The sequence below is a fragment of the Malus domestica genome, chromosome 12 (genome assembly GCF_042453785.1).
Source record: "Malus domestica chromosome 12, GDT2T_hap1".
NCBI lineage: Eukaryota > Viridiplantae > Streptophyta > Magnoliopsida > Rosales > Rosaceae > Malus > Malus domestica.
Window position 1 is genome coordinate 590295 of NC_091672.1, and position 24293 is coordinate 614587.

The 24293-nt window shown below is 38.6% G+C and overlaps 4 protein-coding genes across 4 annotated transcripts; 2 read left to right on the forward strand and 2 right to left on the reverse strand.

Moving 5' to 3' along the window:
• Nucleotides 1-237: 237 nt before the first annotated feature.
• Nucleotides 238-2327, reverse strand: LOC103449309 (uncharacterized). Its single transcript, XM_008388603.4, has 5 exons — nucleotides 2046-2327; nucleotides 1693-1933; nucleotides 787-1090; nucleotides 590-667; nucleotides 238-483 (listed from the first exon to the last, which is right to left on the reverse strand). The coding sequence occupies exons 1-5, from the start codon at nucleotides 2059-2061 to the stop codon at nucleotides 433-435; spliced, it is 690 nt and encodes a 229-aa protein (XP_008386825.1). The 5' UTR covers nucleotides 2062-2327; the 3' UTR covers nucleotides 238-432.
• Nucleotides 2328-11067: 8740 nt separating this feature from the next.
• On the forward strand, nucleotides 11068-12267 carry LOC103449414 (ethylene-responsive transcription factor ERN1-like). The gene has a single exon (XM_008388730.4). It carries the CDS (start codon nucleotides 11293-11295, stop codon nucleotides 12217-12219), a length of 927 nt encoding a protein of 308 aa, XP_008386952.1. The 5' UTR covers nucleotides 11068-11292; the 3' UTR covers nucleotides 12220-12267.
• A 696-nt stretch (nucleotides 12268-12963) lies between these two features.
• LOC103449312 (tubulin alpha-3 chain-like) lies at nucleotides 12964-16421 on the reverse strand. The gene is made up of 5 exons (XM_008388607.4): nucleotides 16195-16421; nucleotides 15304-15518; nucleotides 15019-15218; nucleotides 13895-14403; nucleotides 12964-13447 (listed from the first exon to the last, which is right to left on the reverse strand). The coding sequence occupies exons 1-5, from the start codon at nucleotides 16305-16307 to the stop codon at nucleotides 13135-13137; spliced, it is 1350 nt and encodes a 449-aa protein (XP_008386829.1). The 5' UTR covers nucleotides 16308-16421; the 3' UTR covers nucleotides 12964-13134.
• An 829-nt stretch (nucleotides 16422-17250) lies between these two features.
• LOC103449311 (superoxide dismutase [Cu-Zn] 2) lies at nucleotides 17251-24293 on the forward strand. Its single transcript, XM_008388606.4, has 7 exons — nucleotides 17251-17544; nucleotides 17630-17734; nucleotides 17913-18008; nucleotides 18106-18137; nucleotides 18495-18570; nucleotides 23893-23946; nucleotides 24094-24293. Exons 1-7 carry the CDS (start codon nucleotides 17463-17465, stop codon nucleotides 24120-24122), a joined length of 474 nt encoding a protein of 157 aa, XP_008386828.1. The 5' UTR covers nucleotides 17251-17462; the 3' UTR covers nucleotides 24123-24293.

Consider the following 24293-nt stretch of genomic DNA (forward strand, 5'->3'; position numbering starts at 1 on the left):
CGCATGCCTTAGCTTCTATGGGCCATTCTCTTCCGAATTCAAAGTTGTTTTGGGTGTTGGTTGCTTGTGATTTTGCCTCATGTTTGGCATATGGCAGCGGTAATCCAACGTACTTACGATCAATATTCTAGGGTAAGGATTCCTGTCTCACGTCATGCGTCCTCTTAAGACAGGCACAAGGTACCCCTGTATTCGGGTCATGACACAGAAGCCCCTTCCCCCAAAAATCTCTCCATATTTACGTACTACAAAACATAATTTTTCATTGCTCACACTTGTATACAAAACATAATTTCGTAATTTACAGTAACCCCCTTTTACTCGAACAAAAGCCTAACCACTCTACATTACACACCGCATTCATCTTCTAAACAGAGCAAAGAAAACTGTCATCCCTTCTGCTTCAACAAAATTCAGTTTAAATTACACCTATCACTCCGACTCGGTTTCCAGGCTCCCCATACCCTTCAATCCTCTTGGTCTCTGCATCATTCAAACATCAACCAAATATCAAAATACAAATACTCATACCCCTCGAAAATAAAGAAAAATGTTGCAGCAAATGATATAATAATTCCAGTTCAAGTACCTTCTTGGTACTCTTCTTCTCCCTAACTTCATATCTCTCTTGGCACATATCAGTGAGCCATGCACCGGGACTCACCAACTACAACCCAACCAAAAATCGGTATCAGAAGCTAAAGTTGAACTCGCTTAGCCACACGAGGAAAATACAGTCCAATTTCAAATCTGTTATTTAGCCGAGAAACTAACAAGAGGACTTACAAGTAAGCTTCTTTGGATGAGTTTGGCCCTTTTTTTGGGTCTTTGGGGAAGTTTACAACCCTTCATGGCCAAAAAGTCCTCTTCTTTCTCTTTGCTCGACAAACTGATGTACAGTTTCGGCCAAACAAGCCCCCGGTCCTCAACACTGTTTCCATCCATCATAACCTTCCCATTCCCGTTGCCATTACAACTCTCATCCACACCCACTGATCCCCTTGTGGTGTAGTACCTTTCCTCCTTCTCCGGTGAAGATGACTTTCGGTTCTCACCTGCGCTACACCAGAGCAGACCCCCATCAGAATTCCTGTAACCAAACCAAACAGACCCACAAAATAACTTTAGTAAATTAGACAAAACAGCTTGACAACTATAAGTTTTATAACAAAACACATAAAAAGCTCAACTAGAGAACAAAAAACTACCCTCAACGGCTTGACAACGGCTCCACTTGTCATATTCTGATTGATTCTTAATTGAGAAACTCCTTATATATAAAAAAAATGGCATCAACTTTTACCTTTTAAACTGATCTTTTCTCTTTGTCCAGAAAAACACACGATATTTACTGTTAGAGAAACGATTACCCCGCACCCATTTTCTCTTTCTACTGAATACTTACGTTGCTTTATTCTCATTTTATTTATTCAATCCGAAGACGGGGTGTGAACGTGAAAAAGGGTGCGCCGTGATCCCGGAAAATAATTCGCTTCCCCTCGATGCGTCGGGGAAGACGTTGAGGAATTAAAATTATGTACCAGTAGTTGGGATCAAAATAATAACACAAAAGAAATGAGCACAAAAAAAAAAAAAAAAAAAAAAGAATCTGGCTCCAAATTATGTAGTAGTAGTCGGAAACCAAAACAGGTCGTAGGCGCGAGCCGGAAAAATCATGTGAAATTTTCTAACCTGGTGAGGCGATTGGATTGAAATCCAGAGATGTCATTTTTTCCGGAAGTGGAGACCGCAAAGCGATGAATCCGAGACGATGTGATTCTCCTGCACATGCCACCATTGAATTTGAATCTGTCGGCTGAGATTTCTGTGCCTTTGACTCTCACACATCTGAGTCTCTTTCTGTTCCCCCACTGCAAGAAAAACTCTGGTTCTGAAGCTCTCTTATTATTCCTCTCTTCTTCCGTCTCCATACCTGCGAAAATAAATTCAGAAAATAAATAAATAAATAAAAAATCAAAACTTGCATCTTCCCAAATGAAACCAGAAGTGAAAAATCAAAATCTGAACAGTTGAAGAAAGCTTACGATGAGATGTTTCCATGTAAATTACAAAACTTTGAGGATTTTCCAGCAAATTTCACCAAAACAATGAGAGCCCAGATGGAGATGGAGATTCCTCTTCTGGAAATCTCGCTTCTCCGCCTCCTCTGTCTTTGCTGTTGTTCTGGTGTTACTCTCTGTACTTTCCTCCCATATTCTGTGAATTCTTTCTTCTTCTTCTTCTTCTTCTTCCTTTCTTCTCTGTTGTTTCTCTGTCCTCCACTTTTTCTCTCATTGCATTTCTCGTTTTATCCTTTGCCTCGGCCAGACAATCAAAATAACTGAAGTTTACCTTAACCGTTAGATTGAATATCAACGGTTTTGGTGCTATGGATTTTGTGTGCCTTTGGAGCCCAAAATGATATTCGATTTGCACATTTGGTTTTGGGTTTAGCCCATTTGTTTCAGTTTTGTGAAATGAAGTTGGGCCTTCAATCTTAAATCTCAACTCCTTTCCCGTTTGGTTTTATTTAGAGGCTATTTCGTTTTTAAACATTGTCTCACTTTTTTAATGTTGAATTACTCACTCACATTATGAACTTATAGATTTGGCATGTTTTCACAAAACTTAATGATCTTTTATTTTTAATTTATATATTGGGTTTTTAATGATCCTTTGTGCATCTCTTTATCACAATTTATGTCACATCCCGATCCGGGGTCCACCACATCCCGAGCCCGCTCCACCACCGTAGCACGATATTGTCTGCTTTGGGCCGACCACGCCCTCACGGTTTTGTTTTTTGAGAACTCACACGAGAACTTCCCAGTGGGTCACCCATCATGGGATTGCTCTCGCGCGCTACTCGCTTAACTTTGGAGTTCTAATAGAACCCGAAGCTAGTGAACTCTCAAAAAGCCTCGTGTTAGTTAGGGATGGGAATATACATATAAGGATCACTCCCCTGGGCGATGTGGGATGTCACAATCCACACGGCTAGGGTTAGGCTCTGATACCAATTGTCACATCCCGACCCGGGGTCCACCACATCCCGGGCCCGCTCCACCATCGTAGCACGATATTGTCCGCTTTGGGCTGACCCAAGGAAGAAAATATCGGTAATATCGGAAATATCGGTAGTCCGAAAACACGGAAATATCGATGGAAAAATCGGGATAATATCGATATCGATAAAAATTACATGGAAACCACGGAAATTGTAAGAAAAACTTGGAAATTTTTATTGAAACTTTGCAGGATGTTTATTTAGTCAATTATCTATTAGTTTATCACAAAAAATTGGAAGGAAATACATTGCATGATGGATTTAACATTATCAAGTTGATTATATAGCGAGCTGACAAATATTGTGAGTGTAGAAAATATGTAGTAATTAATGAAAGAAGTCTAAACACACCATAATCATTTATATATAATGAATTAGTACAATATTTTACACTTTATACATTGCATGGTAAGATACATGAGTGACTTAGTACCACATAGAGTTCCTATGAGATTCAAAATTTTGACTATCTTCATCATCTCTATGTGTAGAGTGAGTGTATTGTGAAGAGTAGTTATCAAATGATAAATCCCCAAAATAATTTTGCATGTAATTGTTAACATGCCACCCATATGGATCTGAGATTGGTTGACCTTGTCCATAAGCAAAATCATTTGAAGATTGAGTCTCGGATTGTTTCCATGAGTCGCTCGATTCCATCCCAACAGGAATGGGATATGAAGGGTAGGGAAATGGTTGGTTATGAGTATTACCATAGTTACTACTTCCCACTCCAACAGAGTCTGAAGTTCTAGATAACGAGTCATCTTCTTGACTTGACAAAATCCCCTTGCCTCTTTCTCTGCGAGTATAGTCCTTCCCTATGACACCAATTCCTGGTCCTGCCCGCCTACTGCCATGGTCATCATCCTGTGTTGCATGCGTGAAGTTTGCCTCACCAGTGAAGGGGTTCATAAATCCGGGAGGTGGTCCATAATAGTTTCCATATCCACCACCACTACCTCCAGCTCTACTATGTCCTTCATCATTCCCACCTCCGGTGGTAGGTGAGTCTCCTGATCTTGTACTAAAGCTATCATTAGTATCAGCACGATGTTGTGGTTGTGTAGGATTGGAAGAATGTGGAATTCCAGTGTTTCTTGGTCTTGGGCGCAAAAGTTCTTTCAAAGAGTCAGCCCTACTAGTTCCCACCTCCTCCTCTAATACTCTTTCTACATTTATCCCTTCATTACGTGCTTCTTCAGCAACTCTGGGAGTTGGGTTGCCTTCATCATCATCTAAATGAAGAGGTCTAATCCGTTGAAAAAGTTGGTTACCCTCTGTATCATCATCTTCACCAACAATATTAAACACATCTAGTGGGTCACCATGGTTGACATGATCTATTTCTGCTTCCTTATCTCGAATTTGAAGCTTCATGTTGTAGTAGCAATAAACTAATTTTTCCAAGCTACTATGAGCCAACTTATTTCTTTGCTTTGTGTGTATGAGTGCAAATGTGCTCCAATTTCTTTCACAAGCAGATGAGGAAGCTGTTTGTGATAATACTTTGATTGCTAACTTTCTCACAGTTGGTGCATCGGTCCCATACATGATCCACCATTCAGCTACAATGAAAAACAATGTTGATAAGCCTAATAACTCCAACAAATTCTATTATAAACTTATAGTGAAATATGTTTATACTTACTGGGAGACATATTTGTCCGAGCAGCAACTGATGTTGGTTTTCCAAAAGTTCTTCTTGCATCTTTAAACCATGTTAGCTGAATTCAATAAATCATGTTAGTTTAATCCAACAAAGTAATTATTATAATTTAAGTAATTGTGTACCTCATTTCCAAATTGGCCAACTGCTGGTGATGCAGGGTCTAATTTAGAGTATACATTATGTACAACACGTATAAGGTTACCATCATCTCCAACACCGGGTCTGTATTGGTATCGGGATTCAAATAATATGCTGTTCAAAGAAACACATACTCTAATAAGAGAAATAATACTTATGCAACTAAAGAAATGAATTGCAAATTATGACATAATTTATACATGCTGCATGCAAATCGTGGTATAATGTTTTATACCATCGGTCTTCAATTATCTTTATGACCCACCTTGCACCATGTTTTCTTTCCAATTCATTCTTCACTACACGCATCAACTCATATACTGCCCCTATAGTAGGATACACTTCTGTGTCAACGATCCGTAAAACTTTGTAAAGAGGTTCAAACACTTGACACACATGTTCTGATTGAGTCAAAAAAGCATGATCAAGCACTATACTTTCCACCATACGACCTGTATTTGAGCGGCTCAAATTGTGGTTGGCCCAATCGTCACTAGTGAATAGTTGCTTCAACCCTGCTTTCTTCTTGAGTAGGCTGTCTAATGCAATATAGTTGGTGGCGAATCGAGTGGTAGCTGGACGAATAATTTCTCCTTTGCAAAATTCACGCATCTTTGCCAACAACCAACCGTGATTGTAAATATAATTTGTGATCGTTCTAGCTCTTTTGACCACAGTAGCAACATTCTCTCTCTTCCCCATTGCCTCAAACATGAGATCAATACAATGTGCTGCACATGATGTCCAAAACACATTATGATGCTTCATTAACTTTTTTCTAGCTTTGACAAATGCAGAACCGTTGTCGGTCACGACTTGGACAACATTATGCTCTCCCACCTCTATGATTACATCCCTCAATAATTTGTAAATATACTTGTAATTCTTTATATGGTCTGAAACATCAACAGACTTCAAAAAAATTGTTTTTCCCTTGGAGTATACCATGAAGTTTATGATAGACAATCTGGTCGGGCCAGTCCATCCGTTACACATGATTGTGCAACCATTAGTTTCCCACTTTGATCTCAACTTGTTAACATACTCGCCAATGTCTTTATACTCCATATCCAAATATTTGTTTCTTATCTCATAGGGAGTGGGAGGTTGTACTCCAACACCGGCCTGTTGACATCCCACTATCATATTTTTGAAATGATGTGATGATGCCTTCGTAGCAGGGACATTTTCATAGATAAAGAACTTGCTAATTAGACGCCCCATTCCCTCATTCACATTACCTCCAGTGAAATAACTCCAAACACTCTTTTGACGTGCTTTGGATGACTTATATAAACTTGGGGCTATTGGTGGTGTTGGTTGTGATTCTCTAAGACTGCCTCATCGTCTCATTTGTGCACCACCACTTGTCCCGGAACCTTGTGCTCTATTAGGAATTTTATGAAGGTGTTCTCTTTCCGATGCTGACTGTTTGGAGGCACGTAATGCTTGTTTCAAACTGCGTCGTTCTTCAGGTCACATGTCATCATCACATTCGTCCTCATCGTCATCATCATCACTGTCAATCGCTTGGCCATAGACTTCTCCCCGTAGCCCAGCTCGAATATTTTCCATTCCCTGTGTTATCTTTTCCTTCTGCTGTTTTTTATTTTTTAATAATGTGCTGATGAATGCCTTCACTTCTGGGGGGACATTATCGCATCGTTGGACATTTTTTGCTGGATCTAATCCACTAAGATGGTACTTAAGTCGTGTCACTCCGCCACTCTTCATTACCCGACCACAATATTTGCAAATTGTGCCATGTTTGTTTCCGTCTATTGGGTATCCATGTTCCCAAGCCGGATCACGTTTAATAGCTCCACTGGACATCGTAAATATACCTACATTTATTTTTCATGAAAATTAGACAAATATTTTTTGGCCAAAAAATATAGTAGTGATGACGGTTATATAAGAGAACCTAAATAATAAAGTTATTTTACAGAAGAATTAAATATGAAGTAAAGAAAATGATTGTAAAAATTTAAGTAATTAAAAAAATAATATGGAATAATAAAACCTAATATTAATGAATAATAATCCAATTTGATAAAAAAATAATCCTAATATAAAACATAGTGATGAATAATACTCCTTTTTGATAATAATCCAATTTAATGAATAATCCAATTTGATAATAAAAAAAACCTAATATTAATGAATAATAATCCTATTTGATAAAAAAAATTATCCTAATATAAAACATAGTGATGAATAATAATCCAATTTGATAATAATCCAATTTAATAATAATCCAATTTAATGAATAGTCCAATTTGATAATAAGCCAATTTAATGAATAATAATCCAATTTGATAAAAAAATAATCCTAATATAAAACATAGTGATGAATAATAATTCAATTTGATAATAATCCAATTTAATAATAATCCAATTTAATGAATAGTCCAATTTGATAATAAGCCAATTTAATGAATAATCCAATTTGATAATAATCTAATTTAATGAATAATAATCCAATTTGATAATAAAAAAACCTAATATTAATGAATAATAATCCAATTTGATAATAAAACCTAATATTAATAAAATAATAAATAACATTAAACATATTAAAATTATCCTAGGGAATAATTATACAACATTACTTAATTACTTAAAAAAATTAACATGTAATTGTTAACATTACTTAACTACTTACAAAAATTAACATGCAAGTATTAATTACTTAAAAAAATTAACATACGAGTCAACACAAATTTATTTGTTGTTGTATAAATTACAATAATATAAATATAAGTTTGTAAACTTACCTTAAATATGAAACTCTTTGTGTTCAAGCGTTGGAATGGATCTGGAATGGCTTTGAAAATGGTAAGGGAAATAAAATAATAAATAACATTAAACATATTAAAATTATCCTAGGGAATAATTATACAACATTACTTAATTACTTAAAAAAATTAACATGTAATTGTTAACATTACTTAACTACTTACAAAAATTAACATGCAAGTATTAATTACTTAAAAAAAATTAACATACGAGTCCACACAAATTTATTTGTTGTTGTATAAATTACAATAATATAAATATAAGTTTGTAAACTTATCTTAAATATGGAACCCTTTGTGTTCAAGCTTTGGAATGGATCTGGAATGACTTTGAAAATGGTAAGGGAAATAAAATAATAAATAACATTAAATATATTAAAATTATCCTAGGGAATAATTATACAACATTACTTAATTACTTAAAAAAATTAACATGTAATTGTTAACATTACTTAATTACTTACAAAAACTAACATGCAAGTATTAATTACTTAAAAAAATTAACATGTAATTGTTAACATTACTTAATTACTTACAAAAACTAACATGCAAGTATTAATTACTTAAAAAAATTAACATACGAGTCCACACAAATTTTTTTGTTGTTGTATAAATGACAATAATATAAATATAAGTTTGTAAACTTACTTTAAATATGGAACCCTTTGTGTTCAAGCTTTGGAATGGATCTGGAATGACTTTGAAAGGGGTAAGGGAAGAAGAAGAAACGAAAATGCTCTGAATGGCTCTGATACTCCACCTCTTGAAAGAATATCACAATGGCAGCTTTGAAAGAATATCACAATGGCTCTGATACTCCACCTTTTGAAAGATATCGGCACACGGTTTTGAATGAAACCACCATCCATGGTCTGAAAAGAATACAAGTTATAATTGTAAAAGTGGTCTGAAATTGTCAAAATAATTGTAAAAGTTGTCGGGAATCCTGAGTGAGTCATGTGTTCTCCTGACAGGAGGAACCCACACACACACACAACGCACACAACCACACACGCACACAACGCATGCACACAAACATCACACACGCAGACACGACCTCTGTCTCTCTCTCTCTCGATCCTTCTCGATCTCTCTTCTCCCTTTTCCGATCTCTCTTCTCCCTTCTCCCACACACACACACACACACACAGATCTCTCGATCTCTCTTCTCCCTTCTCCCACACACACACCACGGCCTTCTGCTCATCCCTCTCCTTTCTCTCTGCACCGAGACCCACATACACACCACGGCCTTCTGCTCCTCCTTCTCCTTTCTCTCTGCACCGAGACCCACACGCACACCATCGCACCTGCTCCGGCGAGTTCCTTCAATTTCTCCGGTTAGGTAAGCTTTGGGTTTTTCATTTTATGTTCTAGATCGAAGCTTAGATATGAAATTGAAGTTCTATCTCGTCTTTTTGCAAGGTTTTTGGGATGAAATCGACTCGGGAATAGGCACACCCATCTTCGGCAAGGCCGTGGGTGTCGAAGAACTTTCCGAACACCTCCGGCAGTTTCACGGCAAACGGACGTTATAAAAACGTTCTTCTCGTCTTCTATTTCATGTTCATACCTAGATCGGAGTCTAAGGGGTTGTTTTACAGTCGGCCGGAGCCGTAAAAGCTCCGGCGTTCGTCTCCGACTTGCACAGTTCCGAAATTTCTCGATAATATCGCGAAATTTGGACGAAAACCCCTTGGATACCACTTAAAATATCGGCTTGGGCAAAATTCGATAATATCGGTGATATATCGCCAATATTATCGATATTTTCTTCCATGGGCTGACCACGCCCTCACGGTTTTGTTTTTGGGAACTCACACGAGAATTTCCCAGTGGGTCACCCATCATGGGATTGCTCTCGCGCGTTACTTGCTTAACTTCGGAGTTCCAATGGAACCCGAAGCCAGTGAGCTCCCAAAAGGCCTCGTGCTAGTTAGGGATGTGAATATACATATAAGGATCACTCCCCTGGACGATGTGGGATGTCACAATTCATATACCAGATTAAATAATTAGAAAACGATTTATGCACATCTTTTTTCTATCCTTAAACACATCTATGTTTAGAAAAAGTCTATTGATTTTTATTTGCTTCATTTGATTCAAATGTTATAACTAAATAGTAAATATAAATGTGCATAGAGATAAGATGGTGTTTGATGATTATTTTCCTTATCGATCCCTATAAGAGACAACAAAGTGTGTTCGACCTAGGAGTTTGGTACGATGTGCATTAGTTTTTAACGATATTGTCAAAGCCAACTTGTGTTATATATCTAGTAATGATAGTGATGAAGATCATCTGTCATATATAGTATATGTTTATTCAAAGAAAGAATATATAGTATATGTTTATTCAAAGAAAGAATATAGTAATAATATAAGAAAGAATCCAGCAATAGTATATTAAGAAATAAACAAGTTTTGTCTGGTGAATGTAAGTTGTGTCGAAGCCACGCCTTTGAAGTTGTAACTCGTTTCATATGACAGACTAGGTCTTCCTATTTGTACCCTTCTTTTTGTTCTTGTTCTTGTCTAGAAGATGATTTTCGTGCCTCCAAGTGGCAGCCTATCGTGCCTTCACGACCTTTTTTTTGTATTTTTGCTCTCTCTCTCTTCTTTTGTGTTTTGTCCTTAAAATCCTCAAGTTCTTTTCTCTAGTTTCTAGTTTGTTTGTAAATAGGTGACATTTGGTGTAGAACAAAAAAAGCAACATTGTGACGTATGTAAGAAAATGATCAACAAATATTGAGTAATCGACATGTTAGCGAGAGTTTTATAGGGTAGAAAGTGCGCTAAGCCTCACAATAAGCTTGTAATAACTGATGAAATTGGGGTTCCACCATAAAACCAATTGGCAATCTGGGGAGTAGCCCAAAATCATATAAGCCTATAGCAAGGCATGTCCCGTACCGATGTGAGACAAACTTTTCCTCACATCATCAAATCTCAACAATAATGTGGTTCAAATTCGCATTTGGCGAAAATCAAATCTAAAACCTCTTACTTACAAGTGAAGGAAAATACTAATATACCGTAGTACTAAATGACGAGAGAGTTTTATAGTTGAAGTAGTTAAGAATTTTTACTCCTACACATGAAAGTTTGCTCACCTTGGTAATTAGTAATGTGCATAAGATTAATTTCTTTGGGTACAATTAGAGATGTGGAAAGGATGATTTAATTTTAACGAATTAACACTCTAAAATACTTAAGCTACATACCCAATTGATTGATTTCCGTAAAATGAAGAATTATTATTTTGTAGCTGTGAAATTCGAATAAGGGTATAAATGGAAAAGCAAAGAAGTCTCTTGTGAGAGAATTTTTCTACATTAAACATTAAATATGTGTTTCATAAGGTAACAAACAGAAAAGCACACAGAGAAGCTCCTAAACGACCAACTTGCTTGTTGAAAACTCAGAAACCCTAGAATATATAAATCCCGCTCCCACAACCAGATAAGGAGATGCAGACAAGCTTCCTACTACCATTCAGAGCTAGCTAATACAAGAGGAGTGCCTCCGCTTCTTCCATTTCCTTAAAGCAAACCCTAGCTTAAATCAAACCTGCACTGGCTTTCTCTCTCTCTCTCTCTCTTTAATTAATTTCAATGGAGTTTCAGTTCCAACAGCCGAAGCAAGTTTCCTTTGCAGCTGCAGGCATTCCGAAAAGCAGCAGCAAAGTAGGGAAGTTGAAGGGAAGAAATAATAATAGTAGAAGCAACAACAACGCAAACAAGTTTGTTGGTGTGAGGCAGAGGCCTTCGGGGAGATGGGTTGCTGAGATCAAAGACACTACTCAAAAAATAAGGATGTGGCTCGGAACCTTTGAGACTGCGGAGGAGGCTGCCCGCGCTTATGATGAAGCCGCCTGCCTTCTTCGCGGCTCAAACACTCGAACCAACTTCATCACCCAAGTGTCTATGGACTCCCCTCTTGCTTCTCGCATTCGAAATTTACTCAACACGAAAAAAGGAGGAGGAGGAGCCACTAAGCAACAACTAGCCCAACTACAACGTAGTATTAGTTCTGATCATGATCATTTGCCACCACCGTCTGAACAACTAGTACGGAAAAGTACTAGTAGTACTTCAACTAGCAGCAGCAGTGACACCACTTCCCTTTCGAGTGAGGTATTTCAAGATAATTCTCTGCTGTTTGACGATGTCTACAAACCGGATTTGAGAAACTGCAACGAAGAGTTTGAGTTGAGTTCTTCCTTCAATAATTCTCAATCCAACCTTCTTTCATGGGGGTCATATCAAACGGGGGTTGACCACTTCTCGTTTGCTCAACAAGCGTTCGAGTTTCCGAAACATGAGGCGGCCGCTGCTTTGTCATCAGCGGAGAGTACTACTACAACTAGTACGGCAGGTGAAGCTGACTCAGAGTTGATGGATTTCGAAAGGATGAAAGTGGAGAGACAGATATCGGCTTCGCTCTATGCAATGAATGGGGTGCAAGAGTATATGGAAACAGTTCATGATCCAAGCGAAGCGCTTTGGGATCTTCCGCCGTTGTGTTCTTTGTTCTGCTAGTTAATTACGATCAATTGAATTGAAGGTTTTGTTGTTGGTGGGCATGGATTTTTCATCTCTCTTTCTCTTCAATTATTATTGTTGCATGTCAACTTTGTTTTTTGTTCCTTCTTTATTTCATCACTCTATACTCTCAAAGGGGTTTAGGGTACGTATACGATCGACGGGTTATAATAACTCAGTAACTCTTATAAATTAAGATGGATCAGAAATTTATTTGTATTAACTTAATCTTGCGGATTTAATTAAAGATCAATGTCTGCTGAAACTTATAATGTTACTAATTAAAGGTTCCCTAGCTAGCTCAACGAATGTAATTGACATGTTGTTTCAAAGTAAACACCCTTAATTTCTCTTACAGATCAAAATATGAAACACCGAGGAGAAGTACTTTGGATGCGATACTCGAGCCGAATTAAACCCGTCTTGTTCTACAGATGTATGTATGTTTTAGTTGGTTGATTTTTTCGGCAAGGTGGGGATTTGGATACAAGTAGAACCAGATGTGATGACAAGAGGCTGTCTTGCTTAACAGCAGCAATGAATTAAAGGTTATTGAAATTGGGGTACAAAACAGTTAGAGAACCTAAAACTGAACAGTTCGAATCATGCGTCATATTGCGGAGTCATTGCGGAGACGAACTACGCAGAGTTGTCATATTAACTTACCAACTAATTAACACTCACTACCATTCGATAACTTGGGGTCTAAGATATAGGTCTCGAGTTTTGGGAAGATCTCAATTGTTTCAAAGATATTATTATTTCATTTCAAGTAATGGAAAGTTAGCTACTTTTACAGGACAAACATACTTCGAAAACCATTACAAGGGCAGAACCAAAGCACAATGTCATTCGAAAGAAAAAAAGGATATAGAAAAATGCACAGCTAGATAAGAAACAAAATATTATGGTTTAGTAATCTTCCCCTTCATCTTCATCATCAACGCCTTCTGCCCCTACTTCCTCGTAGTCTTTTTCAAGAGCAGCAAGATCCTCACGAGCTTCCGAGAATTCACCTTCCTCCATTCCTTCACCTACATACCAATGTACAAATGCCCGCTTGGAATACATAAGGTCAAATTTATGGTCAATTCGGGAGAAGACTTCAGCTACAGCGGTGTTGTTGCTTATCATACAAACTGCTCGTTGCACCTTGGCAAGATCTCCACCTGGTACCACTGTCGGGGGCTGGTAGTTAATACCACATTTGAAACCAGTTGGGCACCTGAAAGTATCCATAAAAAGCACTCATTCGGATAAACACAATAGACAACAAAAATAGCTTATAAAGCCAAAATAATCTGCATTGAAAACCCCATCATCCTTCCTTTTAAGACGGTTCCTTCAAATCCACTTTGTCTACAAACAAGGGTTTCCTACCATTAATATAGCTACCAGTGGATAAGAAATTAATGTATACACAATGAGAGTATGATGCCAAAAACATGTTTTAACCCACAAATGTTCTAGATATATACTAAGAAAATGTCAGCATTAATACACCCTCAGCTTAACGTGTGTGATCGTAAATAAATGTCATTGCCAGTGCCTGAACAAGAAGAACTAAAATATTGAAATTAATAATAAAGCAAGGCCCATCTCATCAATTTTGTTGCAAATTCTATTTAGGTTTATATTTTAATGAAACTAGATGCACAGAATGTCTACTCACCAGTCCACAAACTGAACTGTCCGCTTTGTCTTAATGGTAGCTACAGCAGCATTTACATCCTTTGGTACAACGTCACCACGGTACATCAAGCAGCATGCCATGTACTTCCCATGCCTTGGATCACACTTGGCCATCATACTTGAGGGCTCAAATACAGCACTTGTGATCTCAGGAACTGATAGTTGCTCATGGAAGGCCTTTGCAGCGGAGATTACAGGGGCATAAGATGAGAGCATAAAGTGGATACGAGGGTATGGAACAAGGTTAGTTTGAAACTCTGTAATGTCCACATTAATGGCACCATCAAACCTCAACGAAGTTGTCAAAGAAGAGATCGTTTGGGATATTAAACGATTCAAGTTGGTGTAGGTAGGCCTTTCAATGTCTAAAGACCTCCTACAGATATCATAAATGGCTTCATTGTCCAGAAGCACAACCACGTCTGTATGTTCAAGGAGAGAATGTGTGGAAAGCACACTATTGTAGGGTTCTACCACAGCAGTGGAGACCTGCACATTTTAAGATTAGTTGTTGTAGACGGATGGACATGAATGGTTCAACAAATTATGAGAACCTTTACGTGGAAGCTGATGAAAAAGAGAACTTTAAAAAAAAAAATATTCTCAAACAGTAATATTTCCTAGCTTCTGCACACCACTCATGTTGTCTCTCCAGATGTAATGTCTAGTTTCAGACTGGACATGCATACTTCTCCATTAAGAACTGAAAAACTATTGAGTACAAGCAGATGGAAAAGAGATTAAAAATATGTAAACAGTAACGGAATAAAAGGCAATAAAAATTTTCATTCTCAAAGAAGTCATATTTTCTTAGGTTCTGAGAATCTGAGTTCTGACCCCCATTCTGTTGCCCTTCTGGTAAGTAAACATGTTGTATCTCTTGTAATTTTAGACTTAGATTTTTCTTCAGATTTACTCCCGTGCATCTTATAGTTGTTTTGGCTATTGAGGTAACGGAACTAATTTTTCACAATAAAACATATAAACAGGTACAGCATACGTAATTTAGAGAAGAAAGACGAGTTGGGCAAGTGTTCACTAATACTAGCTTTAGCAGCAAAGATCCATCCAGTTATATTGTGTATTTTTTTTAAAGTAATGTACCTGAGGAGAAGGATAAATGGTGAAACCGAGCTTTGACTTCTTTCCATAATCAACAGACAATCGTTCAAGAAGTAATGAACCCAAACCAGAACCAGTACCACCACCAACAGCGTTAAATACCAAAAACCCTTGCAGGCCAGTGCAATTATCAGCTAATTTTCTTACCCTGTCAAGGCATAGGTCCACAATTTCCTTCCCCACTGTAGCATTCAACAGAGAAAACCAGTTATAACTTAAGTAATAGATGGAAATGTCAGTTGGACGTTGCAATAGAAATTCTTATACCCGTGTAGTGTCCTCTGGCAAAATTGTTAGCAGCATCTTCTTTGCCAGAAATAAGTTGCTCAGGATGAAAAAGTTGACGGTAAGTCCCAGTCCTGATTTCATCAATAACTGTTGGTTCGAGATCAACAAATATGGCTCTGGGCACATGACTTCCAGAACCAGTTTCGCTGAAGAAGGTGTTAAAAGAATCGGTTTCAGAGCCGACAGAGGTGTCACTGCATTCACATATAAACCTTCTTAAGACCAGAAGAGTGGGAAAAGACAAGATTGACGCAAAAGGATCCACTCAGTTAAGAGATCATGACATTTCTTGACATTTGCACATTACAAAGACGAGGGCGTCTGAGTTTCAATTAAGAAACCGACACATACACATTACATATGTGTTCATATAATAGATTCAACCAAGCCTCTGCGATTCCTAGGTTGATCTCAACAGATGCAAAAATCATCAAAACTTGATTGAAATTCCAAGAAAGACAAAATCCAATATTTCCAAATCTAGACAGGAAGCTAACATTAGTAACAATTCAACAACAGAATTCAATCAAGGTTCCTCTAAGTTGGAAATGAAACGATAATACAGATCAAAGGAAGGCAAAAAGAATTGGTCTTTGAGTGTGTTGATCTGAATCACAAATTATGCTGCATTACGAAACTCCCCACATTTTAGTTTTCATGAATGAAGTAGCAAGAAACCATGTTGCATTTAGGCCAATCCAATTCTCATCTGCTAGATTTGTTGAACATAAGTATAACCCAATTCCCAATTTCATCAACGAAAACAAAAAAGATTGAGATTTTTCACAGGAATATGTATTTAAAGTTCCAAACAAACAAAAAAGCAGAGAAATTGAGAGGGAGTGAAAGAGGAAGAGAGAGGGGTAACACCTGGGCATGGTACCATTAGGCTGAATGCCATGCTCAAGGCAGTATAGCTCCCAGCACGCATTCCCAACTTGGATCCCTGCTTGTCCGATGTGTATGCTTATTATCTCCCTCATCTCTCTCTCTCTCTCTCTCTCTCTCTCTCTGTCTCTTCAATTACTTACAACAACCAGAGAAAGAAATGCAACAACAACGTTATCTCTTGTGTTTTAATGATGATTGGTATTATTGGTTGTTTGCCTTTTTTTTTGGTAAACAATCATAATCAATTATTTCTCTTTTTTTTGGTAACCATGTAATTTTTTTTTGTCGGTAAGCATATAATTAGTGGTTCTAGATATTTAAAAATAATAATATTATTATCTAATTAATGTATTATATTTGTGTTAAGTTCTTAATTTATTTTGTGACAATACGATTTTCATGCCCTTGAAATATCGTTTAAATTGAAATTTGAAAGGAAGGTCATCTTCAACCGACCGGTTAAAAGGTTATAGGGCTAAAATAGTTTGAAATGACATGAAAATCGTCTCTAACCGAGAGCTGGCCAAAGAGCTTGTGAGTTCCATTGGGCCAAAACCCCCAAATCAGACCAGTGGGCTGGCCATTTCCAACTGGCCAGCCCGCCCTCGACTCCAGCCCATTACCCTCCAACAGCTAATTGGCGTCAGAATGTCAAGCATGACTTTATGACAAGTGCAAGAATACAACGCTTTCTTCGTTATTGTGCTTTCTTTATGCCTAAGGTGTTTCAATGGACCATTTTCTAACTCAAGACGAACTGCAATGGAAGATCAAAACAAGAGAGATAAGGAGAAAGAGAAGTAATCTGGAGATTTACTATTTTAATATGGTAGTTTAATTTAATTAATCATATTAATTTATTTAAAATAATAAATTATTGAGGGGGTTCTGTTCGGTCTCTGGCCTTAATTTTTTTGTTAAAGAGCTATGTTTGGCCTATAACTATTTAGCTCCCTCAGTTAAAGATGATATAAAATATAATTTATCATTGTTCATTAAAATATAATTTTACACTACTATAAGGTTAAACGTGACCTGGCTAACAAGATACATACAATGGGACTAATCCAATCCATGTGCTAGAGGATTCGGAAAAAAAAAAAAAAAAAAAAAAAAAAAAAAAAAAAAAAAAAAAAAAAAAAACCATGTGCTAGAGCGGAAGCTGAAAAGCCGGAAATGGTAATGATATGAGATAGATATGAAAAGGCGACATCGGCAACAGCACAGAAGGCAGAGGAGGAAATCAAATGGCTAGTGTGAAAGCAGTGGCTCTTATCATCGGAGATTCCAACGTCCGGGGCTCCCTTCATTTCCTTCAGGATTCCAACGGTCTCTCTCTCTCTCTCATTTCTCTCTCTCTCTCTCTCTCTCTCTCTCTCTCTCTCTCACCGGAAATCCAATGAATGATGAACAGGGGGGCCTACACACATACAGGGGAGGATTAGTGGCCTCTCTCCTGGCCTTCATGGTTTCCATATCCATGCTCTTGGTGATACCTCCAATGGTTGCAATTCCACTGGTATCTCTCTCTCTCTCTCTGTTTTTGCTTCAATTCTTCATTTTTATGTAATTTTTCATTGCATCTAGGACATGATTCTATTTTCTTTAATGGGTTTTAATTGCTTCATACTCTTCGTTTTTCTTGGTGGGTGGTTACTGGTTTGGACTTTTCAAAATTTTAATCTTTGATGTTTTAGGACCTCATTATAATCCACTGAAGAAGGAGCATGGAGCTCCCTCAGATAAGGAGCGTCACGCCGGCGATTTGGGTAACGTTGTTGCAGGCCCAGATGGTATGAACAAAACAACTACGAAAAAGTATTGCTTTTCTTTTTTGTGTGTAATTAATTTAGTATTGTACTAAAATTTGCGCTCTCACTAACTCTGCAGGAGTTGCTGAGGTTTCTCTCCAGGACTGGCAGGTAACAATTCTTTCTCTTTTACCGTTTACTAAATATTCGTAACATTCTTTTTCCGATAGCTGTGTGACTGATGGTGTCTAGCCATTGTTTTCGAAGAAATGAACTTCGTTAAAGTCAAAATATGAATATGAAGAAATATGTATGCCTAGATACTTCATTCTATGGATCTAAATTCATAGAAGAAGCACTGTAAAGATCAATCCGTGAGGTTTTTAAACATGTATGTACATGTCATGGGCTTATCTACAATGCTAGCTTGTTATCAGCAGCTATGCGATTATTCATATGCCCTTGGATTGTTGCCTGTACCCCCTTCGTTATACTTTTCTAATCTATTTTTCTTGATACCAATTTTAGATTCCACTGAGTGGACCTGATTCCATTCTTGGGCGAGCAGTCGTAGTGCACGCTGATCCTGATGATCTTGGTAAAGGTAATCATGTAAAATTTGGTCAGGAATTTGGTTGGTTATTACATAGCTGCTACTTCAGGTCCTTTGTGTAGTTTTATATCTGCTTGGATTATTTGACACAAAAGCAATAAGTTTTCCTATTCCATGATTATTTCACCCAAAAGGAATTTTACACATTCACAATATGATTTTGAGGCTTGTGGTCCTTGATCACAAATTTCTTGTCACCTCTCTCTCTTCTAATGGACGATCACTTTAGTAATTTTTTTAAAACAAAGAGATGAAGTTGTAATCATACAAGAAACTGTGCATATTACTTGATCACTCAAGTTTTCGTTTCTGAATTATCAGTATCAATTGGCACCAACTACTGATTTTATGACTAGAAAGCAAATAACTACGCTGTGGGGAACAAATATATTGGCTAATAGGCAGATATTTGTCTATAGAACTTTATGTCAAAGTATCAATCTTTATTAGATTATCTTGGTATTTAATTCTAAGCCACTTAGTTATGAATCTTCTTTTCATGGGAACTAAAACCTTGTGAGACTTTGTAATGATCCTCAAAATATTTCATTTTGAAGTCGTTAATTCTTTAAGGCTGTTGAGATACTGTAATACAAAGTAGATGAATGTACTTTGTGTTTTTGCAAAGCATCTTCTTGTACTTATATCACAAAGACGACAGACTCATGATAATTAAGGCTGAATAATGGTTATTCATGCTGTGAAATCTTTCTCTCACTTTTGTCAGGTTTGTGTTAATCACTGAACACTCTAAGAAGCGCTGCACTTCTTACTTGAGAAATAGTTTCTCTTGCATACCTTTTGGAACTTGATTTTGACTTTTAAGTTTTAACAGAAAAGTGGGTGACTTTACCTGTTTTGCAGCCCTTCACATTGCGGTTAAAGTCATATGTGTTTTGTAACAAAAAGTACCACATATGATTTTCCAGTTTGTGGCTCTGTGCTGTTATTGCTAGTATGATGTTAGGAAATTATAAAGCACTAAACCAATTTGGCGTTTGCGTTTTCTGTCAACAACGTACTCTGCCAAACAACAACAACAACAACAACAACAAAGCCTTTTCCCACTAAGTGGGGTCGGCTATATGAATCCTAGAACGCCATTGCGCTCGGTTTTGTGTCATGTCCTCCGTTAGATCCAAGTACTCTAAGTCTTTTCTTAGGGTCTCTTCCAAAGTTTTCCTAGGTCTTCCTCTACCTCTTCGGCCCCGAACCTCTGTCCCGTAGTCACATCTTCGAACCGGAGCGTCAGTAGGCCTTCTTTGCACATGTTTAAACCACCGTAACCGATTTTCTCTCATTTTTCCTTCAACTTCGGCTACTCCTACTTTACCTCGGATATCCTCATTCCCAATCTTATCCTTTCTCGTGTGCCCACACATCCCACGAAGCATCCTTATCTCCGCTACACCCATTTTGTGGACGTGTTGATGCTTCACCGCCCAACATTCTGTGCCATACAACATCGCTGGCCTTATTGCCGTCCTATAAAATTTTCTCTTGAGCTTCAGTGGCCTACGACGGTCACACAACACGCCGGATGCACTCTTACACTTCATCCATCCAGCTTGTATTCTATGGTTGAGATCTCCATCTAATTCTCCGTTCTCTTGCATGATAGATCCTAGGTAGCGATAACGGTCGCTTTTTGTGATCTTCGCTAGATTGCTCCGGTCATTAGTGTGGATAAGTATATAAATGGATAGAGATAGGAAAGCAAACACCAGATGTATGTGGTTCACCCATATTGGCTACGTCCACGGAATAGAGGAGTTCTCATTAATTGTGAAGGGTTTACCCAAGTACATAGGTTCAAACTCTCCTTTAGTGAGTACAAGTGAATGATTTAGTACAAATGACATTAGGAAATATTGTGGGAGAATGATCTCGTAATCACAAAACTTCTAAGTACCAGAGTGTGGTATCGTCTTGACTTGCCTTATCTGTCTCGTAGGTAGATGTGGCATGGAATTACTCTTCCTCCATCCAGGGGTGGTATCTTTAACTGGTGGAGATGCACAAGGTAATGTATCAATTTCACTTGAAGCTTACTTGTAGTTTCAGGCTTGGTCAAGCGCGATACAAACCATGTAGTAGGAGTCCCCCAAGTCGCCGAGCTAGGGAATCTGCTGAAAGAGGTGACAGACAAGGTAAGCAATCAGAGCTCCAAGCAATCAGTCCCAGATCAGAACTTTGATTTCGAGTTCCGGCTGATTGTTCACATTCTCCCTATCTTGTAGGCAGCATGAAGGATAAAGAGAAGAAAAATGAGAAGAGATGATATGGGATACTTTTGCTTTTGAAGAAGTAACTTTCCACATGCTTATTCTTGAACTGGGCTGGAGGGTTTTCTGGTTTCCTCCAGAGTATAAGGCCGACTGAAGAATTTGAGGGTCAAAACAAGTCCATCAAATCTATAGTACGTTCGACCCTGCTGATATGGGATACTTTTGCTTTTGACAGAGTAGTGGATGTATCGGCCCGTGTGCTGTTACGCTTGTCTCCACATGCTTCCTTGTATCCTTCTCACTTGCCCTATCTGTTCCTCAGGCAGATACGGTATCTTCCCTGGAAGCATAAGATGTTGAAGATGAGTACTCGAGAGCAATGCCAGGTAAGTAATCAAGTAAGGGGTTCCAGGCAGTCAGTTCCTGACTTGAAGCTTGATTCCAAGTGCTGACTGATTGCTCTCTTTCTCCTTGTCTTGCAGGTAAGAACAAGGCCAAAGGAAAAGACAGGGAAAAAGCATGATATGGGATACTCTTGCTTTTAACCCTGATGATATGAGATATTCTTGCTCTAGTATAGCTTGTTTGCGGAGGTATTATCGGGGGGAAAGAAAGCTGAATATTTCGAAAGGCTTCTTTGGGAGTGCCTTCTCAGATATGAGGAAGGGTTGAGCATTTTTGCAGGTCTGCCTGTCCGTTGAGGATGGAGGTTGACATATATAGGAGTCTCCCTAACAACAAATAGTAATGATATTCCTTTACCCTGCTTGGTCATAGCACGGTAGTGGGAGCTGCCAGCTTCACATGTTTTAACTCTGTCAGAGCACTTTGAAAAAGTGGTCTGTGGTATCTGGAAAGCTGATGTTGCGTGTGAAGATTACAGACAAACTTTATCCAAGGAGATACGGCTCTTGAAGTTGGGAAAGTGGTGCCTCTTCGGTTTTCGAACAAGCAATCCTGTCGGAGATCTGGCTCTCGAGATTCGGAGAACGATGCCTTTTCGATTTTTGAGAAAGCAATCCTGCTAGGGGTCTGGCTCTCGAGATTCGGAGAGCGGTGTCTCTTCAATTTTTGAGAAAGTAATCATGTTGGGAGTCTGGCTCTCGAGATTCGGAGGGCGGTGCCTCTTCGATTTTGGAGCAAGCAATCTTGTTGGGAGTGTTTTCTCGAATGTGAGAAAAGGTTGGGCATGTTTGCTAGTCTACCTTGCCAAGAAGCACAGAGGTTGACACACAGGGACTTTCCAATTATCCAGCAGTGGTACTGTTCCTTTACCCTTGTGGGTAATAAAATGGTAGCTAGACCTTCAAAATTTATGTGTCTAAACTTTGTTAGTGCTGTTTCTTTGCTATTCTTTTACCCTTCTTGGTCAGAGCGATATAGTGGGAGCTGCAAGCTTCACGTGTCTCAACTTTGTCAGAGAACTTTGGCAAAGTTATCTGTGGTACCCATGAGCTAATATTGCGTGTGGGAAGTGGGTGATTGAACAGTAAGATTCATGTGCTTTCTACTTCACCAGAAATCTTCGACATAATGCCCATAATTTCCGCAAAGCTGAGTGTGCGTGTGACAAGTGCTGACAAGGCTGGAAAAGTAGGTGCCTCTTCGATTTCTGAGATCGGCCCTCGTGGTCTCTGAGCAGCCCAGCTTTTGAGAAAGCAAGCGCCTCTTCGATTTCTGAGATCGGCCCTCGTGGTCTCTGAGCAGCCCAGCTTTTGAGAAAGCAAGCGCCTCTTCGATTTCTGAGATCGGCCTTCGTGGTCTTTGAGCAGCCCAACTTTTGAGAAAGCAAACGTCTCGTGGTCTCTGAGCAGCCCAGCTTTTGAGAAAGCAAACGCCTCTTCGATTTCTGAAGCTCCGTCGAGTGCAGATTTTTATAGAGGCTGGCATTAAGTTCCAAAGCACACTTGAATTTCCACCAGTAGAAGCTCCATTCTTGCACTTCTAAGATCTTGATTTGTCCGACCTCTTCTCTCTTCAACACCTTTGAAAATGTCTGGCCCCTCTGACCTTCATTTTGACTTGAACCTTGTTGAAGAGGCAGCCACGCCTTCTCCAGACAACATATGGCGCCCATCCTTCGTCTCCCCTACTGGTCCTCTTACCGTTGGGGATTCCGTGATGAAGAATGATATGACCGCTGCGGTAGTGGCCAGGAACCTTCTCACTCCCAAAGATAACAGACTACTTTCCAAACGGTTTGATGAGTTGGCTGTTAAGGATTCTCTGGCTCTCAGTGTTCAGTGTGCAGGTTCTGTGTCTAACATGGCCCAACGCCTATTTGCTCGAACCCGCCAAGTTGAATCATTGGCGGCTGAAGTGATGAGTCTCAAACAGGAGATTAGAGGGCTCAAGCATGAGAATAAACAGTTGCACCGGCTCGCACATGACTATGCTACAAACATGAAGAGGAAGCTTGACCAGATGAAGGAATCTGATGGTCAGGTTTTACTTGATCATCAGAGATTTGTGGGTTTGTTCCAAAGTCATTTATTGTCTTCGTCTTCTGGGGCTGTACCGCGTAATGAAGCTCCAAATGATCAACCTCTGCTGCCTCCTCCTTCTAGGGTTCTGTCCAGTACTGAGGCTCCAAATGATCCCCCTCCAGTGCCTGCTTTCTGGTGCTCTACCGACTGCTGAGACTTCTCCTAAGCAACCTTTGTGAAGGCTCCCTCTTGTTTGTTTATTTTGACTCATGTATATGTACATATTTGTAACTTATGGGGGATATCAATAAATAGCTTTCCTTCATTTCAACGTATTGTGTTAAATACACCAAAGCCTTCTTCGCTAAGTTCTTTGAATTTTCTTTTGTTGAAGCTTGTATGTTGAAGCTTTGTGAGTGGAGCATGTAGGTTGAGGTAGTATTCCCTTAATTTCCCGAGTGAGGAAAACTTCTCGGTTGGAGACTTGGAAAATCCAAGTCACTGAGTGAGATCGGCTATATGAATCTTTGAACGTCATTGTGCTCGGTCCCTGTTTGCTAGTGCAAATGTCAGTGCTGTGGATTGATCTTTGATTCATCTTCACCTGAATGATATCATCGATGTTTTGCCCTGATGTCTATATATCCCCAATTGAACAGGTGGACATGAACTTAGCAAGACTACCGGGAACGCAGGAGCAAGAGTTGGATGTGGTATGTATTTCACTTCTCTAGCTATTTGTTGTTGCTGGCAGATTGTTTATATCAAATTCAGTAGTAGGGTCCGGCGAACTGTTTTTTTGTCATTCCTCTATTTTCGCTCACACCCTTTCCAATATTTGTAATATTGATTTTCGACAGGTATCATTGGCCTTAAGTCATCTGTGTAAAAGAAGAATGGCTGCAGAACAGAAAGCAAATAACCTAGTAAATGTGGTTTAGTCCCTTCTTTTTTATTCCTTTGTGTTTAGTGTTCTTTATGCATGTTATGATAATATTCTATGGGTATATAAGATGAACTTGGGAGACGAGAAGTCTAATTTAGAGCCTTTTGATAACCA